The sequence below is a fragment of the Pleurodeles waltl genome, chromosome 12 (assembly GCF_031143425.1).
Source record: "Pleurodeles waltl isolate 20211129_DDA chromosome 12, aPleWal1.hap1.20221129, whole genome shotgun sequence".
In the NCBI taxonomy this organism is placed as follows: Eukaryota; Metazoa; Chordata; class Amphibia; order Caudata; family Salamandridae; genus Pleurodeles; species Pleurodeles waltl.
The window spans coordinates 538,244,311-538,268,011 of NC_090451.1; the positions used below are offsets into that span (position 1 = coordinate 538,244,311).

The 23,701-nt window shown below is 45.8% G+C and overlaps 1 protein-coding gene across 3 annotated transcripts in view; it reads left to right on the top strand.

Annotated features, from left to right (window-relative positions):
* Positions 1 to 23,701, top strand: part of ENKD1 (enkurin domain containing 1) — a 127,692-nt gene that overhangs the window by 61,834 nt on the left and 42,157 nt on the right. For all 3 annotated transcript variants that reach the window (XM_069217562.1, XM_069217564.1, XM_069217563.1), the window contains exons 5-6: positions 4,025 to 4,189; positions 11,380 to 11,549. In XM_069217562.1, coding sequence (XP_069073663.1) covers positions 4,025 to 4,189; positions 11,380 to 11,549 — 335 coding nt within the window. The remainder of the gene's footprint in view (positions 1 to 4,024; positions 4,190 to 11,379; positions 11,550 to 23,701) is intronic.

Sequence of the window (23,701 nt, forward strand, 5' to 3'; positions counted from 1 at the left end):
CATGTCCGTGACTGCTTTGAAATAAAGCAGTTCTTTTTTTTTCAAGTGTAGCCCGTTTTCCTTAAAGGAAAACTAGCTGCACTTAAAAAAAAAAAAAAAAAAAAAAGAAACTTTCGTTTCGGATTTTTTCAGGGCAGGTAGTGGTCCCTTGGACCACTGCCTACTCTGAAAAAATATTGGTGGGTCCACTCACAAAGGGGAAGGGGTCCCATGGGGACCCCTTCCAATTTGCGAGTGGGTTACCATCCACTTCAAGTGGATGGTAACTGCGAACGCGGTCACAAATGGAATTGCATACCACTGCGAGTCGCGAATAGGAAGGGAACACCCCTTCCTATTTGCGACTCTGAAATGCATTTTGCGAGTCGGTCCTGACTCGCAAAATGCATTTCTGCATAGCAAACTCCGGTTTGCGACTCGCAAACGGCGATTTTTGCCGTTTGCGAGTCGCAAACTGGTTGCTACATCTGGCCCCTAGTTTCTGGTTGGCAGAGGTATGCACCCTCTCCATGCAGTAGCCACAATCCTAGTCAGCCTAAGTCAGAAACACACCCTAAATGAACCTGTGCTCACCCCCTGGTAGCTTGGAGAACAGCAGTCAAGCTTGATTTAAGAGGCAATGTGTAAAGTATTTGCGCAACACTTCAAACAGTAAAACAGTGAAAACACCACATAAAACGATCCCACATCTGGTTAGAAAAATAGAACTCAATTTATTGAGCAAAGACCAAAATGACAAACACACAATAAGTAGACATTGAGATATGAATTTTTGAAGAATAAACTTGGTTGTAGTGCTTAAAAGCATAAAGCACCAACTAGGGTAATCTGGTCACACTAAACCGGGTCAAATCTGGAAAGTCAGGCTAACGGTGATAGAGCGTGGGTCAGATACAGGGACCAGCCTAGGCCCACTGAAACAGTAGCATTGTTCTGAGTTGCGTCGATGTCGAAGACAAGATGCGAAGAGCAAAGGAGGTGATGTATTGGCGTCAATCCCAAATATGCAGGCTTTGAGCTGTGCAAAGTTAGGTCTGAAGGTGAGGTGTCACGCAGTCAGCAATACAGTGTTCCTGATCCTTGGAGTATCAGCAGTAAAGCGGTGTCCTCGATCATCGCAGCAATGCATAGGCATTGATGGAAGTGTCCTGGCTCTAAGCCGTGCAATGATGTCAATGCGTCGATTTTGGATAGGAGCAGCACTCTATGCCCACTTCCAAGGGCCCTGGACTGGATTGACACCAGTTGGCAGGGCAGGATTTTCAGATGGTAGAGTCCAGGTGCTGTAGGAGATGAGTCAGAAGTCTTTTGTGTCCCTGAGACTTTAAAAGTACAGGAGGCAAACCAGCAAGCCCTTGGAGTCACTGGTTCTGGGCTCAAGTGTTGTGGGTCCAGCCCTTCTCAACCAAGCAAGGAGGGCAGCCAGTCAGCACAGCAAGAAAGCAGTTCTGCAGGCGCAGCAGTCTAGCACAGTAGCAGTCCTTGTAGCAGCACAGCAGTCCTTCCTGACAGAGCACCCTGAAGTCTAGAAGTGTACTGAGTTGTTAGGGTCAGAAGTCCAGTTCTTATACCCAGTGGTGCCTTTGAAATGGGGGAAACTTCAAAGAATGGGTTTGAAATGCACAGCGGTCCTTCCTTTGTGCCCTAGTTCCAGACTCACTATAGGGGGTTAAGCAGTCCTTTGTGTGAGGATAGGACACAACCTATTCAGGTGTAAGTATGAGGCTGTTCCCACCTCCTCCTTCCCATCCTGCCAGGATGGCCCATCAGGATGTTGATGTCCCATCAGTCACACCTAAGCTCCCTTTGTGTGTGGCTGTCTAGAGGGAATGCACAAACCTAGCTGTCACCACACCCCAGACGTGTATTCGAGACAGGCCACAGGCACACAAGGCTAAGAGCACGAAAATGGCATCTTTCTAGAAGTGGCATTTTCAAAATTATAACAAATCGGACTTTACTGTTAAAATGGATTTATTGTTACTATTCCATAGTTACTAAACAAGATACGTCCACCCCTTTCCAATCAGGAATTACAGCTTATTAAATGTAATAAGGAATCCCCAATATTACCCTCAGGTCTCACAGTATTGAAAATGAATTTGAGAGTTTTTCATGACCAGGACATGTAAAACCTAAAGTATTTATCCTACTTTTAATTACATAGTACCCTGCCTAAGGGCTACCTAGGGCCTAACGTGGGGGTGACTTATATGAAATAAAAGGGACATTTAAGGCTTGGTAAAGGGTTTTAAATGTCAAGTCGACATGTCAGTGTAACACTGCATTCAGGCTGCAATGGCAAGCCTTGGACATGTTTTAAAGTGCTACTTAAGTGTGTGGCACAATCAGTGCTTCAGGCCTATTTAATTTGCAGGCCCTGATGCATGTAGTACACTTTATAAGGGGACCCATAAGTAGATTAATAATGACAATTAGGTGTTTAACAGTCGGACCATGTTTTAGGGAGAGAGCACATGAAAGTGCTCGTAGTCCTAAGGTCAACAAATCGAAATCAGCAGAAAAGTGTGGCAAGCAGTCAAAATGTTTGGAGGAAGACCTCCCTAAGGCTGCCTGGTCTAACAGAGCTGTTACTGATTCATTGTGTATTTTTTTTTTGTGTTGTGCTTTTTGAGTGTGAAGTTGAAAATGGGGGTAGTGTTAATGTGAAATCCTCGCGACCTGGCTCAGTTGATCAGTTTTTGGGAGGAAACCATGGAGGGCCTTCTTTGATAACGATTCCTGCACATGTTTTTTGGGTTGAACTAGAATCTGCAGACCAGTGTTCTCTCACAAATGTGACCTGACAGATTCTATCCTATTTATTACAAGTGCTGTAGGTTATGAGGTGTTGCTCATCTTAAATAGCATGAACAAATTATTAGGAAGTGCAGATTTTAATACATTTGAACAATACTAATTATTAATACCTGAGTAGCTTCCAAGATACTAGGCGCCCAACTCCAAGTTGTGGCCACACTCGGACAAAACCATATTTGTAATTTGCAGATATGTGGCTTGGGGGAATATTGATAATAGTGGCCATTTTTTAAGCCATTTATCCCCTTGTTGTTGGATAATTTAACCCATGTGCAGCATCTCCAGTGTGTGGTTGGAGTTAAGTCCACAAGGGGAAACACTTTGAATCCACCAGCAATAGCCAATCATGTACAGAATAGTACCACTTTCTGTGCAGTGCAAAGACTTCCATCTCCACAGTACTTTCCACCAATATTTAACAAGACCAAACACTCATCCAGTTTCACAAACAACTGAGATTTCACTTCTTCCATCAAGGATCTAACCATGTACTCCACAAAACTAGCCATGCAAGCTTCCCATACTATGATGTGTTACTTGTACTGGTTTGTCTTGTCTTCATTATCCACCATGCATTCCGGTGCCAATAAGGCGCTACAGCACCAAATAATGTGCCGCAAATTCCTATGTAATATAAAAATGTTTACCCAGTAGATGTAAGTGATAAATGATATTTCAGCAGCTTTTCAGTAGATTCCATTGTGATTCCATTTAGTCATTGTAATTTTTTGCCCTTTGCCCATACTAGTTACTTTTCACTTAAGCACTTATATCTGACTTTTAACTTAATAGCTGAACTAGGTTTTAAGAGCAGTGTAGTATCTTCACACACCAGTGATTCTTACCTATGCATGTTTCATTGAAATTCCATGGAGAAACTATCAGAGAGTAAAAAAATGTGTAAGTCCAGTGCAGTAACTCTGATTCATGATGTTCTCCCTAATTCTAGGCAGGGAAACTCAGAATTGCCTTAATTTCGTGCAAGGGAGAGCTGCAAGTTGTAGTAACAGATTTTTCATGTGGTGAAATTACTGTACCTTCAATCTAGTCTGCTCGGAATAAAACCATGTACTGCCCTAGAAGTTCTCAGTTCTCAAGGATGCCTTGCTTAGCATGGTCATGTTTTTCTAAAGTTGTCTTAAGGGAGTACAAATGTAATGTACTGCCAAAAGTTTAGCACTACAGTTGACCATTTCTTTTTCAGGACAGCTCTTCTACACCAAATGTGGAAACACCTAGGTTCCTTAAGGCACACTCCCGCTGTGGCTCTGGGATCCAGCCCAGACGTTCATTGTCGCCAAGCCCAACGCATTCGAGAGCCCTGAAGGAAGTTCGGAGTCCAAGGATGGAAGACAACAATCAAGAACAGGTGAGAAACAGATATGGTGGGTCCTGCATGACCATGGGTGTTTTAGTAACTATTAAACCGCAATAGCTGTCGGCATGGGGTGGTAGGCCATTGTGGAATGCGCTGGAAAGCTTTTTGCCCAGTGAAATGAAGGTGAATCCCAGTCAAGACTCCTTGGGGGCGAAGAGGGTACAATGGATTAACTCTCTTGAAGGCAGCTGAGCGGTTCAGTATTATCAGGAGGCAGGGGTCATCCTCATCTGTGGTCAGTGGGCATTGTCTATGATGCGTTGTGTAAGGGTCTTCATGCCGCAGCGTGATGTGCAGTCAGACTGATGGTTGTGCAGGAGATGCTTAGCTAGCTTTAATGTGATCTTGAAATTGAACATGGACTGCTTTTTAAATAGATTTGAGTTGTACTGGTAGACAGCACGGTTTGTAATGCTGGCAGTACTGCATTAGCAACACGTGAAAGAGATACTAGAGAAAAACAGCCACTGGCAAATGCAATTATTTTTGCTTGTTATGTGAAAATGCTTCTTCATTGATTAGGTTGTAGTTGGGTGAGGAGATGTAGGAAAGTACCATCTTCCTTGGCATGTTACCCCCATTTTTACCTGTATGTCAGTATGTTTATGCCTGTCTCACTGGGATCCTGCTGGTCAGGACCCCAGTGCTCATAGTTTATGGCCTAATGTGTGTCTGTATAGTGCTTAACTGTGTCCCTGAGGCTCTGCTAATCAGAACCTCCGTGCATATGTTCTCTCTGCTTTTAAATGTGTCACTATAGGCTAGTGATTTCATTTACCAATTTCAATTGTCACACTGGACCCCCCTTATAAGCCCCAAGTATATGGTACCTAGGTACCCAGGGCATTGGGGTTCCAAGAGATCCATATGGGCTGCAGCATTTCTTTTTCCACCCATAGAGAGCTCAGACAAGCACTTACACAGGCCTGCCATTGCAGCCTGCATGAAATAATGCACACCTTATTTCACAACTATTTTCACTGCACTTAAGTAACTTATAGGTCACCTATATGTCTAACCTTCACTTGCTGAAGGATAGGTGCAAAGTTACTAAGTGTGAGGGCACCCTTGCACTAGCAAAGGTGCCCCCACATAGTTCAGGGCTATTTCCCGGGACTTTGTGAGTGCGGGGACTCCATTACACGCGTGCACTACATATAGGTCAATACCTATATGTAGCTTCACAATGGTAACTCCGAATATGGCCATGTAAGGTGTCTAAGATCATGGAATTGTCCCCCCATACCAAATCTGGTATTGGGGAGCCAATTCCATGCATCCTGGTGGCTCCACTATGAACCCCAGTACTGCCAAACGAGCTCTCTGAGGCTTGCACTGCAGCTACAGCTGCTGCCACCTCACAGACATGGTTCTGCCCTCCTAGGGTCTGGGCAGCACAGTCCCAGGAAGGCAGAACAAAGCATTTCCTCGGAGAGCAGGGTGTTACACCCTCTCCCTTTGGAAATAGGTGTTACAGGCTGGGGAGGGGGTAGCCCCCCCAGCCTCTGGAAATGCTTTGAAGGGCACAGATGGTGCCCTCCTTGCATAAACCAGTCTACACCAGTTCAGGGACCCCTTGTCCCCTGCTCTGGCGTAAAACTGGACAAAGGATAGGGTAGTGACCACTTCCCTGTCCATCACCACCCTAGGGGTGGTGCCCAGAGCTCATCCAGTGTGTCCCAGACTTCAGCCATCTTGCTTTGCAAGGTGTGGGGGCACTCTGGAGGGCTCCGAGTGGCCAGTGCCAGCAGGTGACGTCGGAGACCCCTCCTGATAGGTCCTTCCCTGATTAGGTAGCAATCCCCCTCTCAGGGCTATTTAGGGTCTCTCCTGTGGGTTCTCTTCAGATTCTGCTTGCAAGTTTCCTTCAGGAATCCTCTGCAACTACTTCATCATCCTCTGATCAACCGCAGCCACTCCAGGAACTGCTGTAACAGCAACAAAGTATCCACAAGGGATACTTTTCCTCTGCATCTTCAGCTCCAGCCAGCAACTGAAACAGTTTTCACAGTGTGCATGCTCTGAGGGCTCCCTGTCTTCACCCTGCACCAGAAGGGCCGAAGAAATCTCCCGTGGGGTGACGGAGTCACTCCCCTGCTCCAGCAGGCACCTTCTAAGATGACTACTGGTACCCTTGGACTCCTCACAACGACGAGCGTGCTCCTAAGGACACAGAGGTTGGACCCCATCATCATAGACTGTCCTGAGGTCCTGCTGATGCAATTTGGAGGAGGTAAGACCTTGCCTCCCTGAGAGCGATGGTACCTCTGCGGCTTCTTCACCTCCTGAGGCCTCTGTGCACTATTTGCTAAATTCCTTTGTGCACAGCCTGGCCCAGGTCCCCAGCACTGAGTCGCTGAGTTGTTCTTCGGCGGCGTGGGACCTTCCTTTGATGTGCTGCACCAATCACGTTTTATCCTTTGTCCCTGTGTCCTGGGACTCCCGTAGGTGCTGCCTGGCATCCTGAGGGCTCTCTAAAGTGCTGAGAGCTCCCTCTTCCTCCTCACACAGACCCCCAGGTCCCTCCTCGGTCCAGCCAGTGCCATTTTGACGCAAAACGCACTTTTGCCGTAACCAAGGCTTGTTGGCGACTTCCAACACGAAATCCCATCTGCATCCATTTTCACGTTGTGGAACATCCTTTGCATCACACAGGAACCCGCTGGCATCTTTCTAGGGTGCATTCCTGCAGTCTTCGACTAACCGGGGACTCTTCTTTTGCACCCTGTTCTGGGTTGGCAGGGGCTCCTGTCCTTGCTGGAACTTCTTTCGACTTCTGGACTTGGTCCCCTTCTTTTGCAGGTCTTCAGGTCCAGGAATCCAGCAGTTGTTGTTTGCAGACTTGGTTTGTTACTGCAAAATCCCAATCACGAGGTGTAGTGTGTCCTAAGGAAACTTGAAGACCTTTACTCCTGCTTTTCTGGGTTCTGGGATGGGGTAATGTACTTACCTTTACTATATTCTTACTCTCCCAGCGATTCTGCACACACTACACCTGTCTAGGGGGGAATTTGTGATTTGCATTCCACTTTCTTAGTATATGGTTTGTGTTGCCCCTAGACCTATTTTCTCCCATTGCATTCCATAGCATTTCCTATTGTTTGCACTGTTCTATGACTATTTACTTGTCTAATTTTGGTGTCTAGTGTATATATTGTGTATAATAATACTTACCTCCAGAAGGAGTATTGTCTCTAAGATATTTTTAGGACTGTGTCGCCCAAATAAATACCTTTTTTTTTTTTTGGTAACACTGAGTATTGTCTTTACTTGTGTATAAGTACTGTGTAACTATAAGTGGTATTGCCTGAGCTTTGCATGTCTCCTAGTTCAGCCTAAGCTGCTTTGCTATATCTACCTCTATCAGCCTAAGTTGCTAGAACACTAATACTTCACTAATAAGGGATAACTGGACCTGGTATAAGGTGTAAGTACCCAAGGTACCCACTACAAACCAGGCCAGCCTCCTACAGGCACTAGGAATGACTCAGTGTGAATGAATTGAAAAATGAGTGAGTATGGGATTAAACGTATAAGTGGAAGAGTGAGTGCATGGTAGTATGTTTGATGGCTAAATGTATAAATGGATGGATGAAGGTGCAAAAGCCGCCTGCAATGGCAGGAGTGGTGTGGTGAGTTTGGGAGGAGAGGGATTGGAGCAGTGGAAGAAGGAACAGTGTATAAGGTTGTGTAAGCGCAAGTGATTTTGAGCACTCTTGGAATGGGTGCGAGTACATAGATGGATATCTGTATTAATGGGTGTATGTGAGTGGATGAAGGGTGCAGTGGAAAAAAGCTAAAAGTTAATAAAGGGCCCAGAGTAAGAGCATGAGCTAAAACGGATGGAGAGAGGCTGTTAGCGAGGAAGAACAGGTGGGAGTAAGTTTGTCCATTGTCATTAATTACAATGTTATTGTAGTGTGCGAGAGAAACAAATGGACCAGAAGCAAGCATTGAATGGTAGATATCTGGCTCATTGTAGACTGATGAGCAGCAGACAAACTCCTAAGAAGCACTAAAGTATGTAAAAAAAAAAGTGATGACTGGAATGTTTGAATTAATCTCCGCCACTGGTAATTACTCGGGCCGCATCTCAATCCATCAATATTTTGCACACCATGCTACATACAAATCAGTCTTGACTCTGCTCCAATGGGAAAATTCCAACCCGAATAGTCAGGCTAGGTTCTCAGTGAACTGGAATAGAAGCAACCTAGGACCCTAGTTAGGGTTCATCAGACAGATACAGCTTGGTTCCAGTGACATTGTGAGTGGGACCCACATCTGTGAAAACCTCTCCCACTTAGGGTGACACCCTAAACTATACACAAAAGGGATGTATACAATGCTTTAATGAATTTCGGCCACTGGTAATTACTCAGGCAGCATCCCAATCCACTGTTATTTTGCACACCGTGCCACCTCAGTTTGGACCCATCCATATACAAATCAGTCTTGACCCTGCTCCAATGAGAACATTCCAGACCCGAACTGCCAGGCCAGGTTCTTCCCTAACTGGAACACAAGCAACCCAAGACCATATTCACCCTGTTTGTTGCTCTTCAGTCGGTTCTAGTATGGTTCCAGTGGCACAGTGAGCACAGGACCCATGGCTGCGCATACCCTTGGCCACTTACGGTGTTGCACTGAAGTACATCAATAATGTAATGGGTGGAATGCTTGTATTAATCTCCTGTGGCTGTAACTTGTAGAATGTTACATTAAAGCAACAAAAACAAATAGCTTGTTGGTTGTACATATGGAGCCTTGACACACAGGTATATAACAGACTATCAGTGTTTTGTTGCATACACAGAAGGAGGAATAAGCAAAAGCAGAGTGCCCGCAGTCCAGTTCTTGAAACATTCCTCAGTGCTAAGGTGAAGGTATTTTGCAGACCAGGAAATAACACTACATACTTAAATTGTACTTTAAGCTATAGATACAAACACTGGTGTATTTACCATCCTTTCCAATATTTACTGAGGGTTATGCTTGGCGTGTATTGTATTCTCAGTAATAATCAGTCATATAACTAGGAGACCGAAAAGCCCCCTGGAAGTCGACAAGAGGCACTTGGGCATGCTCCTCAAGAATAATGAAGTAAAAGCACCAAGTTCAATAATCAGTAATGTCTACAGTGAACGAAAAAGCTTATTTTTTTAATAGCTGGGTTGTGAGAAGGGTTGGCACTACTTTTAAGTTCTGTATTCTCCACGGTGCTGCAGAACCAGGTTTGCAAACTTAAGGGGCAAGGGAGGGGGAAGTAAGGAAGTGAACAAGCAAGAGAAAAGGAGAAACAGGATTGAGAAAGCCAGAGTGTAAGAATTGGAGAGATGAAAAAGGAGAGATTAGAGAGAGCTAGAGAAAAAGGGATAATGTGTAACAGGAGGCAGGCATAGATAGACAGTTACAAAAGAGACCTGAGGGAAGATGGGAGACACAGAGGAGAGAGGGGAAACGGGCTGATAGAAGTGATAAAGAGAAAATGCAGGTAGAAGATAGGGACAGGGGATGAAAGCAATACATATATATGGAGACAATTGGCAGAAGCATAAGAAAAGAGGCTGGTATAAGGAGAGTGGTTGTGTGTATCGAGTCACGTTAGTTCTCTTTACATTGTTGCATATATGCTAGTTTTTTAGGTTGGTAAATGGTTTTCGTTTGTCCCTTCTTGGGGAGGTTTTGTTACTGCCTTGGCTATCGCCCCTGTTAAATGGGTAATAGCACTTTTGCCAATAAGTTTGCGAGCAAACTTCTTTTTCCTTTTGTGTCTCTCCTTATCGCTGATGCTCATAGCAGCAGTGGTGCTGTAAACTGGCTCGCTTATGTGAAACTGTTATACTTTTGATTTTCAAGTTATGTGGCAAGAAAAATCCGGTTAGGAGTTTACAACTCTAATAGATCTAACTCGAGCAAATACGAGACCCATTGCATTGCAAATGCTTGTCATACACCGAACTCATTCCGGCACCACCATTCTCTGTTCTTTTACAAAAGTTCTATGTAGACTGTAATTCACCCTTAAATTGCACAGCACACTGTTAGATCAGGGGTCCCATTATCTTCTTTGAATGCTTCCAACCACCTAAAATCGTACCTTTTTAAATTAGCAGACTTTCTTCCTTGCAGCACAAGCCTTATGATGCAGTCTCATTCAAGATCTTTTAATATATGTTTTTTAAATTCTACTTCTTCACACCTGCTGGTCTAGTGATAGCTAAATTCTGTGCAAGTCTCCTTCCCTTAAAGTGCTTTACCATATGCAGTGACAGAGTGGTAAAAAATGAGTCATACTCTAATCCCATGCACACAGTTGAGTAGAAAGTGCACTACGTGGCTTTCATTGTTTGCCCACTATCTGTGCCAATTTTATCATCTACTCATATTTTGCCACTTTAGTGGGGATTATTTTCCGCTTTCTTACTTTTTTATATGCGTATGACCATGCCCATCATATTGAGGTCATCTACTACAACAAGCAATGTGGTGGAAGGCCCTACTGCATCGGTGAGCGATGCACCAAAAGTAAAACCTTTTGGTATTCATTGTTTTGAGTAGTCAGGATAAAATGTTGGAGGAAACTACCTTCCCATAAAAGTAGTTGTCTAGTGTGGCTTCTCTGTGTAATCCTAACACAATCTGTTCCTTCGTTTCATGCTGTTTAGCATTGGGCTGTACCAACGCAGGGATGTTCTTCCCTTGACTAGGGGGAAGTTGAGCACTTTTCAGTACCGCTTACGCCCAGGTTTTTCCTGTTGGTGGTGGGCATTGCAAAATAGCCATATGTTCCCCGACCCCATCTAAATTAGACTGGCTTACCTATAGCCAAAACTTTGATGGCCCTTACTCCGTCAGAGGAGTTTGACAGAGGCAGAGATGGAGTAGTCTCTGCTGTTGTCAAACTATGGTCTGCCCAAATTTCAAATCAGATGGGTGAACCAGTCTTGGTGGGGAGGGAACTCAGTCTCCATTGTGATGGAGTTCCCTCTCTGCCAAGACATAATTCAGCCCTTAATCTCCATTCATCTATTTTAATTCTTATTGTGCTGCCATGCTTGTTGTATACTTCTCTCTTAAATGTATAAAGCCTACAAGCCCATGGGCACTAGTGTGCTACAGACGCATACCAAATAAATAAGTACATTTCTCTATTCTTTCATGACATAACGGTGCTTCAGATGCAAGTGAAAGGTGTGAGCATTGACTTTGTGTCCCACAACGCCCGCAACGCCAAGAAAGTTCAGCTGCAACGCTCCAGGTCCCTGCAAACGCTAACAGAGGTGCTCGAGCAGAAACGCAAGGAACAGGAGGATTACAATACCAAGCAGAAAGGCCAAGTACCACTATAGTATGTACACAACCGATTTATATTTTTAATTTGTTCGTTACCGCACTAGACATTTCAAATTACGTTTCATTCTTTCCTTTCCATGTCCTTCAACTTATTTGCCTTTCTCTTTTCTTGAGTCCTGTTTCACATTTTCTACAGCTCTTTTTAATTCTGCTCTCAAACTATTCTTTTCCCCGTAGCAGATTTTGTCTTCCTCTCTTCCCTCTATCCCATCCACTCACCACCACCCCACTCATCTTTCAGCAACATGCCGTCATTCAACTGTAAAAAGTCATGATATGAATTATCTTAAGATTTATGTGCCATATTTCTTGCAATATTTCAAAACCAGGAAAATTATACTTTTTTAGGTCGCATAAACTTTGCCGTTTCTAGTACCGGATTTTTGATGCAGGCTACTTTAAAATGTTCAAAATATTTTTTTGCTGCCCCCTCTAAACCCCCAGAACTGATGATAGCTACATTCAACCCAAGTCTTCTTTAACTAAGCAATGCTTTCGTTATATGCACTCTCTTTATGGCAAAATAAGATCCATACTCTTAATTCCCTGGGCACACCCCATTTAGTAAAACTAGCAATGTAGGTTTTTGCATTCTTTCTTCATCTCTTAAAAATATTCTGTCATTGTTTTAACCTTTCCACACCCATGCAACATGTATATGTCAACAAACTCGATTAATGGCTAATATTCTTTACTGGATTGCTGGATATTGCTAAATTTCGCACATATTATATAATAGCATATGGTTAATTTATGTTGCGTTTAGTATGCAATTTGTAAAAGAAAGAGTGCTTTTTAGAAATTGGGTTTCTGGCTGGCAGAGGTATACACCCTGTCCAAGCAGGAACCACAATCCTAGTCAGGGTATGTCAGAGACACACCATAAATTAAGTTATGCTCACCCGCTGGTAGCTTGGCACAGAGCAGGCAGGCTTAATTTAGGAGGCAATGTGTAAAGTATATCTGCAACACTTTAAACAGCAAAACAGTGAAAACACTACACAAAACGATACCACACCAGGTTAGAAAAATAGAGCTTAAATTAATGAGCTAAACAAGAGTAATGACAAAAATCCAATAAGTAGATATTACAATATGAATTTTGTAAAGAATACATTTAGTTGTATTGCTTAGAAGCATAAAGAGCCAATCTGGACTGTCTGTTCTGGTCATGCTAGATTGGTTCAAGTCTGAAAATTCAGACAAACCACTATGGAGTGTGGGTCAGGAATAGGACCAGCCTTTGACCGCTTAATAGAGTTCCTTGGTTTGAGGTTGAGGATTCTATGCAGGGATCAGAGAAGGCAATACGTTGGCGTTGATACAGCAGATGTAGCTGATGCGTCAGGAATGGAGGCAATGTGTTGTGCAGTCGGCAATGCATGGTCCTGCCCGCCACGGTCGACTGTGCTACAATGTCCACAGTACTCGCAGAAGCGGCAATGTATAGGCGTTGATGCAAAGCTTCTGGCAGTTGCAGCACTTTATATCCACTACCAGGGGCCCATGACTGGACTGCTACCACTTGGCAGGGCAAGCTTTGCAGCAAGCAAAGTCCAGGAGCTGTTGCAGGATGAAGACAAGTCTTTGATGGCGATGAAACTTCTGAACAAGAGTAGGCAAGCCCTTGGAGTCACTTTGGTCAAGGGTTGGAGAGATTCAAGTCCTTTTTATTCACTGCTAAGCATGAATGGCAGCAGGCAGCAGGCAGCAGGTCAGCAGAGCAGGCAGAGTGACTGTCCTTTCAGCAGCACAGCAGTCCTTCTTCCTAGCAGAGTATCCACAGGTCCAGAAGAGTACTGAGTTTGTGGGGTTTGGAATCAGTTCTTATACATAGTGGTGCCTTTGAAGTGGGGAGACTTCAAAGAGAGGTGTTTGAGGTGCACAGAGTCCCTGCCTTTCCTGCCATGCTCCAGACTCACTACAGGGGGTTATGCACCCCTTTGTGTGGGATCAGGACACAGCCCATTCATATGTAAGTGTCAGCTCCTCCCTCCCATCCGGCCCAGTAGCTGCCTAGATTGGTGAACTGTACTTTTGTTGCATTAGTAGACAATAGAGGTTTAGATGTGAATGTGGCTATTCAGTGTACTGTATACTGGCATTTTAAGTCTAAGAAATGCTAGGTTGAGAGATCCTTGGTTGTCTCTATTTATGCCAGTAGTTTTTACAGTGTGTGGTGGCTGCACAGTGGATGCTTTGTTTTAGACACCAAGGCCGTTTTTCATATGTTTTATATGGGCTTTGAATGTCTCTCTTTTGATTGTTCATGCCAGCGTCATTTCTGGTCTGACACCAACAGGTAACGTTGAATTTGCCCAGGCCATGATCTAGTAGTTCTTGACAATTAAGCGTTGGTTGTATGTGGTCCCCCGCAGCCATTGTATACCACGGCGTATACAATTGAATCTGCCCAGGCCATGGTCTATTCTTTTCTTCTGCCCTTGATGTCCTAGCGTTGATTTTACGTGGACGCTCGCAGCCTTTAACCTTAGTGGGTCCTATGTATATATATTAGTTACTCTACAATTCTTGTGATGATTCATTGCCTGGTGGATTGTGGCGACATTCCAATTTTTTTTAAATTACATGCATGTTGACAGAGACCATGTATGATCGTTCCTCATCATTCAGTGCAGCCTGTGTCGGTTTTTGACTAAGTTAGTAGTATTTTGTAACCATTACTAATTTGATGTAGTTGTTTGCATTGACAATAGCGGTGCATCTAGAAGTATTTAGGTTGTTGATTCATACCATGAATGCTTTCATGTCCAGGGCACAGTGGTGACCTCCTTCTTTACGCGTTCACGTTGGTAGGCTAACAAACGTGTGTGGCACAGGTTTGATGGTTTGGCGCTTTGGTTGTTCATGGGGTTTTGCATAACAGCATGTGCAGTGGCACCTTGTGTGTTTAGAGTGTGATGCATGGACACTGAGTTCCCTCCTTTTCAAGATACCCAGGATCTTTAACTTGACTTTGAGCAGGTGTCTTTTGGACTCTGTGTGCTGCACCTCAGTACTCTTGAGTGAGCACTTGGAGTTCTTTCTTTTTGAGTGTCCCTCTGTCCATAATGCACCTTCTCTCAATGTCCAGACAAGCAACTCTCCCCGCCCGCAATTTCTTCTGTACTTTCTCTTTCAGCATTGAAGTTCTTAATCCCCATCATTGATGGTATGGATTCTTATGTCTTTTCTTTTCCGGACACAAAGCATTCTTTAATCAAGATACATGAAAAATTGTAAACCCAAATTAGTTCTGGATGGGTAAGATATTTCATATGGATATATGCACCATGGGGAGTTCTATGTGCCCCATGCAGACTGGTTTCTGTTATACTCTCAGTTGTAGGTGTTTACTAGACATCCTTGATCCTGATGAAAACCTTTGCAAAGTTATAATATTGAAGTTGAAACATTGACTTTCCCTAGGTCAAGAACACCCCGATTATAACACATTAGGCACTCAAAACGTTTGATTATTCTTTCGATTTGTTTTCATGCAGTTGTTCATTTGGGCTTGACCTATTGATTCTTGCCAAGTATTTAAAGTTAATGTGCCATGACAAACAAGAATGGAAATCAATGTCTTTGTACTAGTCACTACGTCGTCACTTGGAGTACTTAATTGTTTTTTTATTTTGATGGATCAGTCTGTGTATATCAATCTTTTTGAAGGAATGAATAGTCTGCTTATGACTAATTTGTATATACTTCTACAAATATACAATCTTTGTTTGAAAATAACTCTAATTGTGTCTACTATGAACTATTTCCTTCATGAATTGATTCTTGTATATCCCATAACCACATAAGTACTTTTTGTATAAAAATAAAAAAAAAATACAAATCTGGCAAAACTGTTGTCTATTTTGTACTTGATTACCCTTGTTCTTTGGATTAAAGGGTTCCCCTTATTTGATTATATTGTTGAGCTACAGCTGTGTAGCGAGTGGTTTAGGTAAATCATATTTTTCAACCAGGTTTTTATTACCTCTATATCTTTATCTACTGTTTTCCATTCTATCGACCTTAGATTTGATATGTCTGAGCAGGAAACTCTTCCCTACAGTGAGGAGTATATTTGAAAACTGATTAGGGGTTCTTTCTTTCTAAGTTCTGTGCCCAACCCCACTGACAATATTTAAAGATGCAAAATTACACTAGCATGTGAATTACAGGGCATTTCTAAAATAGATGTCTTTTTTACACACTTACATTTGATAGGAAACAATGTGGAGAAAGACAAGGGGAAATAACACCTGTTCCTCTATTCTGTATTCCCTCAAGTCTCCCGATAACAATGGTGCCTCACCTGGGTAGGCCTAATGCTTGCGACAGGAAACGCAACATGGACACATCACATTTTTACATTGAAATCGAATGTGTTTTTTGTAAAGTGCCTAGCTGTGGATTTTGACCTGTTGCTCAGCCAGCACCTAGGGAAACCTACCAAACTCATGCACTTTTGAAAACTAGACACCAAGGGGAATCCAGGATGGGGTGACTTGTTGGGGCTCTCAGAAGGTTCTGTTACCCAGAATCCTTTACAAACCTCAAAATTTGACCAAAAAAAACACTTTTTTTTCCTCACATTTCGGTGCTGCAAAGTTCTAGAATCTGAGGAGAGCCACAAACTTCCTTCCACCCAGCGTTTTCCCCCAGGTCTCCCGTTAAAAAATGGTACCTCACTTGTGTGGGTAGGCCTACAGCCCGCAACAGGAAATGCCTCAAAACACTACATGGACACATCAAAATTATCAAGTACAAAACTACCTGTTTTTGCAGAGGGGGGCACCTGTGTTTTTGTGCCTGGGCTCAGCAGCCATCTAGGCAAAACCTACCAAACCCAGACATTTCTGAAAACTAGACACCAGAGGGAGTCCAGGGAGGTGCGACTTGCGTGGATACCACAGTGTTTTTTTTCTTTTTTTCTTTTTATATACCGAGAATCCTCTGCAAACCTAATTTTGCTAAAAAATCAAAATTTTCCCACATTTCTGTGTGGAATCACTAAACCGGCACAGAATTCCTACCACCCAAAGTTCCCCTCAGTCTCCCCATAAAAATGACACCTCACTTGTGTAGGTGGGCCTTGCCTGTGACAGGAAAGAGCCAAAAACATGTCGAAATTGAGGGGGAACCAAAGTGGATATAAAAGGGCAGTTTGGAAAAAAACATTTTTAGGCTGGCAAGTGCAGCAGAATTTTTATTGGTATAGATGAGACAATGCTGGGTGGTAGGAATTTTTGGGATTCCTGCAGATTCCAGAAGGTTCCATCACAAAAATGTGGGATTTCAAGCAAGCTGGGAGGTTTGCAGGGCATTGTGGGTAGGAAAATAGTGCCGGTGCATGTGAAACACACCACCCTGGATTCACCCAGATGTTTGGTTTTCATATGTGTCTAGGAGCCAGATGTATCATCTGATTTTGCACTCGCAAACAGCGAAATCGGTCGTTTGCGAGTGCAAAATCGGGGTCTGCAATGCATCAAATGCATTCGCAGACCAAATACCGAAAATCGCAAAAATTGCGATTTTCTGGGTTGCGACCTGGATTTTGCGAATCGCAAATTGCGATTCGCAAAATCCAGGTCGCAATGCAATTCTGCAAAAAATCGCAAATTGCGATTTTTCGCAGAATGGTATTTTGCAAGTGCAAAATACCATGTCCAGCAACCAGGTGGTAACCTGGTGCAAAATTAAAAAATGCAGTAAAACTGCATTTTTACATTTGGAATGTAAAGCACACATGCCCTTTTGGCATGTGTGTCCTTTACATGTCTAAAAAAAAAAAAAATGGGGTGCAGGAGAGGGGGCCTTAGGCCCCCGGCACCCTGGCCCTTTGCTTTTCTCAAATTGCGATTTCTGTTACAGAAATCGCAATTTGCGAAAATGGAAAAAATTCGCAGCTATGTGCCAACAGGCCCATAGCTGCGAATGGGGCCTGTATTGCAATTTGAGATTCGGTAATTGCATTTGCGATTTTTAAGAAATCGCAATTACCGAATCGCAAATGTGATACATGGCCCTTTGCGATTCGGTAATTGCGATTTCTTAAAAATCGCAATTACCGAATCGCACTGGGCCAGATTCATACATCTGGCCCTAGGTCTCATAGATTTTTCTACATGGCAGCGTCCCAAAGTCCAAAAAGTGCAGCCCTCACCATTCCAAGTGGGACGATTTTGATAGTTAGACAAGCTCTCATGGCCCAAATGTATAACCAAAACACAAAAATAATCAAATGTGCTCTTGCTTGCCGAGGGATAAGATATTTTAGTGTGCAGGGGGAGAGCTGAAAGACTGTTACCCCCTTCAGTTGGGGTGGGGGCATCACCATGTCCAATCTTGTTTGGTAGCCACCACTCCACAATTTGTTTCTATTTTGAATTCCCTGGCATCTAGTAGGCTTTCTTCTCCCCCCCCCCCCCCCCCCACACCCCACCACTGCCGGGGTGTGGATCTAGGGTAATTGCCCCATCTGCCCACCGGTGGACAGAACAACTTTGTCCCCATTTATTTGAGGCGGGGGTATGGCCATACCCCCACCGTCCTTTCTTTAAAACAAAAATCTTTCCTGGTTTCTGGTGGGCTTAGGTGCAGATGGGCCTTACAAAAATAGGCCGATTTGCCCCCAAGGGGGGCAGAAATAGCCAACAGTAATGTGCCCCATGGGGAACGACCCTTGCCCAGGGCTCAGGAATTTGGTGACGCCAGTGGTCTGGATACTTCTCCAGACGCTGGCATGCTTTCTCCTCCTACCGTGGCTACGGCAGAAGGAGCAACTTATGGTATGGTAGTCAATAGGGCAGCTGAGGTCCTTGGCCTTGAGCTTCCTACTGTACAGGTCAGGTCCAATCTCCTGACGGAGGTGCTTCAGCCCAGGGCTTGTACATCAGAACCCCTTTTACCATTCAATGAAGCCCTCACCCATGTCCTTTTGGGTACTTGGTCCAAACCCAACACAGGGGCTCCTGTGTCTAGGACTATCGCACGCCGCCATCGGCCTGCCCTGAATGACCCTAAATTCCTATCCCAACACCCCACGCCTGAGAGTCTTGTCATCCAGGCCTCCTGTTCTTCAGGCGCATTCCCTTCCGCACCTCCGGACAGGGAATCAAAAAGGCTGGAACAGTTTGGAAAGAAGTTGTTTTCTTCCTCCAGTCTCTCGCTGTGGTCTGTGAACCCTGCATGCCTTTTGGGACGGTAAACCCACTCTTTGTGGGATATAGTTGCGCAAGTCCTGCCGCAGATACCGTAGGAGGCCCGTGCTATCGTCTCCCAAGCTGTGAACGATGGGAGAGATGCAGCAAAGTTCACAATCTGTTGTGGGCTGGACACGGCCGACTCTCTGGGCAGATCAGTTGCTAGGACGGTGGCCTTAAGACGCCATGCATGGTTGCGTTCTTCTGGGGATGTCCAACAATCCCTCATGGACATGCCCTTTGATGGCTCCCGTCTCTTTGTAGACAAAGCGGACTCGGCCTTGGAGAGGTTCAAGGATTCCCGGGCTATGGCTCGGTCGCTTGGTCTTTCCTCTGCCCCTCGCCACCGGCAGTCTGCTTTTCGCCTCTGTCGAGGCCATAGAAGGGGCTCCCTGTCCCGTTCTCCAGCGTGCCACCCATGCTGCCCAGCCCCTGCGTGGATGGGGACGTGGAATCCCACTTGGGTTTGGGACAGGGAACCAGAGGTCTGCCCAGTCCACCTCTGCCCCCGCTGCAGCCTCCAAACCCTCCTAGTCCGTCCCCTCACTCCCATCCAGTTGGCGGCAGGATTCGCCATCACCTGCCCCACTGGAAATCCATCACTAGGTGGGTTTTGCAGATCGTTCAAAAGGGCTACTCCCTCCCTTTCAAATCTGCTCCATCAGCCTTTCCTCCAAATCAAATCAAATCATTAACATTTATAAAGTGCGCTACTCACCCGTGCGGGTCTCAAGGCGCTAGGGGAAAAAGGGGGGGGTTATTGCTGCTCGAACAGCCAGGTCTTTAGGAGTCTCCGGAAAGCGGAGTGGTCCTGAGGCTGGTGGGGAGGGAGTTCCAGGTTTTGGCCGCCAGGAAGGAGAAGGATCTCCCACCCGCCGTGGAGCGGCGGATGCGAGGGACAGCAGCGAGTGCGAGGCCAGAGGAGCGGAGGAGGCGGGTGGGGACGTAGAAGCTGAGGCGTCTGTTGAGGTATTCCGGTCCCTTGTCGTGGAGGGCTTTGTGTGCGTGGGTGAGAAGTCGAAAGGTGATCCTTTTGCTGACTGGGAGCCAGTGCAGGTGTCTCAGGTGTGCGGAGATGTGGCTGCTGCGGGGTATGTCGAGGATGAGGCGGGCCGAGGCGTTTTGAATGCGTTGCAGGCGATTTTGGAGTTTGGCTGTGGTCCCGGCGTAGAGGCTGTTGCCGTAGTCCAGGCGGCTCGTGACGAGGGCATGGGTCACGGTTTTTCTGGTGTCGGCGGGGATCCAGCGGAAGATCTTGCGGAGCATGCGGAGGGTGAGGAAGCAGGCGGAGGACACGGCGTTGACTTGCTTGGTCATGGTGAGAAGAGGGTCCAAGATGAAGCCGAGGTTGCGGGCGTGGTCTGTGGGGGTCGGTGCAGTGCCAAGGGCTGTGGGCCACCAGGAGTCGTCCCAGGCGGACGGGGTGTTGCCGAGGATGAGGACTTCCGTTTTTTCAGAGTTCAGCTTTAGGCGGCTGAGCCTCATCCAATCTGCGACGTCCTTCATACCCTCTTGTAGGTTGGTCTTGGCACTGGCGGGGTCCTTGGTGAGGGAAAGTATAAGATGCGTGTCGTCGGCGTAGGAGGTGATGATGATGTCGTGCTTGCGTACGATGTTGGCGAGGGGGCTCATGTAGACATTGAAGAGTGTCGGGCTGAGTGATGAGCCTTGGGGTACGATGCAGATGATCTCGGTGGGTTCTCAGCGAAACGGAGGGAGGTAAACTCTTTGGGAGCGGTTTGAGAGGAAGGAGGCGATCCAGTCCAGGGCCTGGCCTTGGCTTCCGGTGGAGCGGAGGCAGGTGATTAGGGTGCGGTGACAGACGGTGTCAAAGGCAGCCGAGAGGTCGAGCAGAATGAGGGCGACTGTTTCACCGTTGTCCATCAGGGTTCTGATGTCGTCAGTGACTGAGATGAGGGCGGTTTCAGTGCTGTGGTTGGTTCGGAATCTGGTTTGTGAGGGGTCGAGCAGGTTGTTGCCTTCCAGGAAGGTGGTCAGCTGTTTGTTGAAGTAGTCAACCATAGGATCATTTGGCACTTGGCACTTATCCGCCAGGACGTCGCAGCTCTCTTGGCGAAGAGAGCTTTAGAAAAGGTCGATGTTCCCGAAGTAGGTCGTGGTTGTTATTCCCGCTACTTTCTGGTGCCGAAAAAGGTCAAGGGCTTACGTCCTATCCTAGACCTTCGGGACCTGAACTACTTTCTGAAGAAGGAGAAATTCAAAATGCTCACGCTGGCTCAGGTTCTGTCTGCCTTGGACCCAGGAGACTGGATGGTAACGTTTGACTTGCAGGACGTTTATTTCCACATCCCCATCCTACCTGCCCACAAGCGTTACATACGATTCGTGTTAGGTCATGAGCACTTTCAGTTTACCGTGCTCACCTTCAGCCTTACCAGCGACCTCGGGTGTTCATGAAAGTGGCGGCAGTCGTTGCAGCTCATCTGCTCAGGTTAGGGGTGTCAGTCCTCCCCTACCTCGATGACCGGCGGTTGAAGGCACTCGCCCCAGAAAGTCATCTCCCACCTTCAGACTACTGCGAACCTCCTGCACCTGCTGGGGTTCACTATAAACGTGCCGAAGTCACACCTGACTCCCTCTCAGTCGCTCCCCTTCATTGGAGCTATTCTGGACACAGTGCAGTTCCTGGCTTATCCTCCTGAAAAGCGAGTCCGAGACATTCAGGCTATGATTCCGATCTTTCGGCCTCGGTCTTGGGTTTCGGTGAGACTGACTCTGAGGCTGCTGGGCCTCATGGCCTCCTGCACCCTGTTAGTAACACATGCCAGATGGCATATGTGGTCTCTGCAGTGGGACTTGAAGTTCCAGTGGGCGCAGCATCAGGGGACTCACTCAGGCATGGTACAGATCTCGGAAGGGACTGCGAAAGACCTGCAGTGGTGGCTTTCGAAACCGCATTGGGTCCACAGCAGATCCCTCTCCCTTCCCCAACTAGATCTATCTACAGTAACAGATGCGTCACTTCTCGGTTGGGGCGGTCACATGGGAGAGGCGGAGATCAGAGGCCTCTGGTCTGCGGCGGAGTCTGGGCTCCATATCAATCTTCTGGAGCTCTGGGCATCCCTGCACACGTTTGCTAAACACTACAAGTCCGTCAGAATGGCTACTTTGGTCGTTCGGTCCTGCAGGATTTCCCAGTATGATCTTGGTTTGCATCCCACCTCCCAGGATGGCATTGCTTGGGTATCTATTTTAAGGTAAGGAATCTGCAACTAGAAGTCTCTATCAGATGTACAAGTTACTTACCTTCGATAACGGAATATCTGGTCGAGACATATTCTAGGTGCAGATTCCTTACCGCCCACTCATCCTCCCCGCTTGCAAAATTATTTCTAGGACAGGGATTCCCCTTTCAGGTCCTTAGCTCTGGCTCACCAATCTCAGTGTTCTTAGCGGCTCTGCGCTTTGACGTGGAAAGTCGTTAAAAGAAACTGACTTCACTGCGTGAAGGCGGTGTCTATATACTACTTCTGACGTCATCACAGCGACTACAGCGCCCACGGAGTTGACCGACACCACCTTCCACCGCGCAAGGGTATTACTCAAAGAGAAATCTCCGGATCCAGTCTGACGCCTGGTGGGAAATTCTAATGTAAGGAATCTGCAACTAGAATATGTCTCCACCAGATATTTAGTTACCAAAGGTAAGTAACATGCACTTTAAGAGTTTTTCACTAGAAGGTCAAGTAAAACTTAAAAGTACATGTCCTACGTTTTAAGTATACTTTACCCACCACTTGGGCTGTCTAGGGTCTATCTTAGGGGTGACTTGTATGTATCAAAAAGGTAGGTTTGTCCCTGGTGAGAGGGTTAACTTGACAGGTCAACATGGTAGTGTAAAACTGTACACGCAGACTTTGCAGTGGCAAGCCGGAGTCATGTTTAACAGTCTACCGAAGTGTGCATGTAGTGCACTTTACTAGGAACCTAAAACTAAATTAAATATGCCAGCTGTGGATAGGCCACTGTTACCATGTTTTAAGCAGAGAGCACCTGCATTTTAGCACTGGTTAGCAGTGATAAAGTTCCCATAGCCCTAAAGCTAGCAAAAATGAGGTCAGCAAAACACGAGGCTAGAAGGCAAAAAAGTTACAGAGAACTACACCAAGGATGCCAGGTCTAACAATGAGGATGCCCGAAGCTGTGCTCAGAAACTGGCAATCAGTGCAATGAAATGTTGGTGTGCTCAGTGCCACAGCTGGTAGCCTTAAATCCACATCATGCCACTTCAATCCACTGCCAGGCACTCCCTCCCCCTTCTTCTCACTCTTGTAAGTTCCTGCTTTCGCCCTTTCTCTTCCTCTGTCTTTCAGATTTCCGTTACTTGCTCTCTGTGAATAAGTGATGTGGACAAGTGAGCTCCGGTGCCCAAAAATAAGTGCTGGTGGCCTTCACCAGCTCAAATTATGCACTGGCTGCATCTGCTGCTCTGTGCACACCTTGCAGACCATTTACCCTTTTCAGCTCTTTTTTTCATCTTACCTAATGATTTTGTATCTTTTTTTAACTCTAATAACTTCTAGGGTTTATCCGAAGGCAGGCTTACTGTAAGGAAATGCTTCTTTTTGCATGCTTCCCTCAACATTTAGTACTGATGCTCCTGGTTTTTCGACTCTGAGAGTGCACTGAGGCCTGCTAACCGGATCTCGGTGCCAGTGTTTTAACCCATACATACAAAGTGTATGTCGAATTGGATACACCCAATTTGGCAAGGCTTGACTTAACTGTAAGTCATTAGTATATGGTACTCGGGGTACCCAGGACATGCAAGACAGTATCCACTCAGGACTGCAGCACTGTTTGTGTCACCCTTAGTGTGACAAGGTACAAAATGGCTCCCTGCTTGCCACTGCAGACTGGAAGGACAGTGTTTTCACTGCCAGTTCGACTTTACCATTCAAACCAATGGCCAAGCCACCCT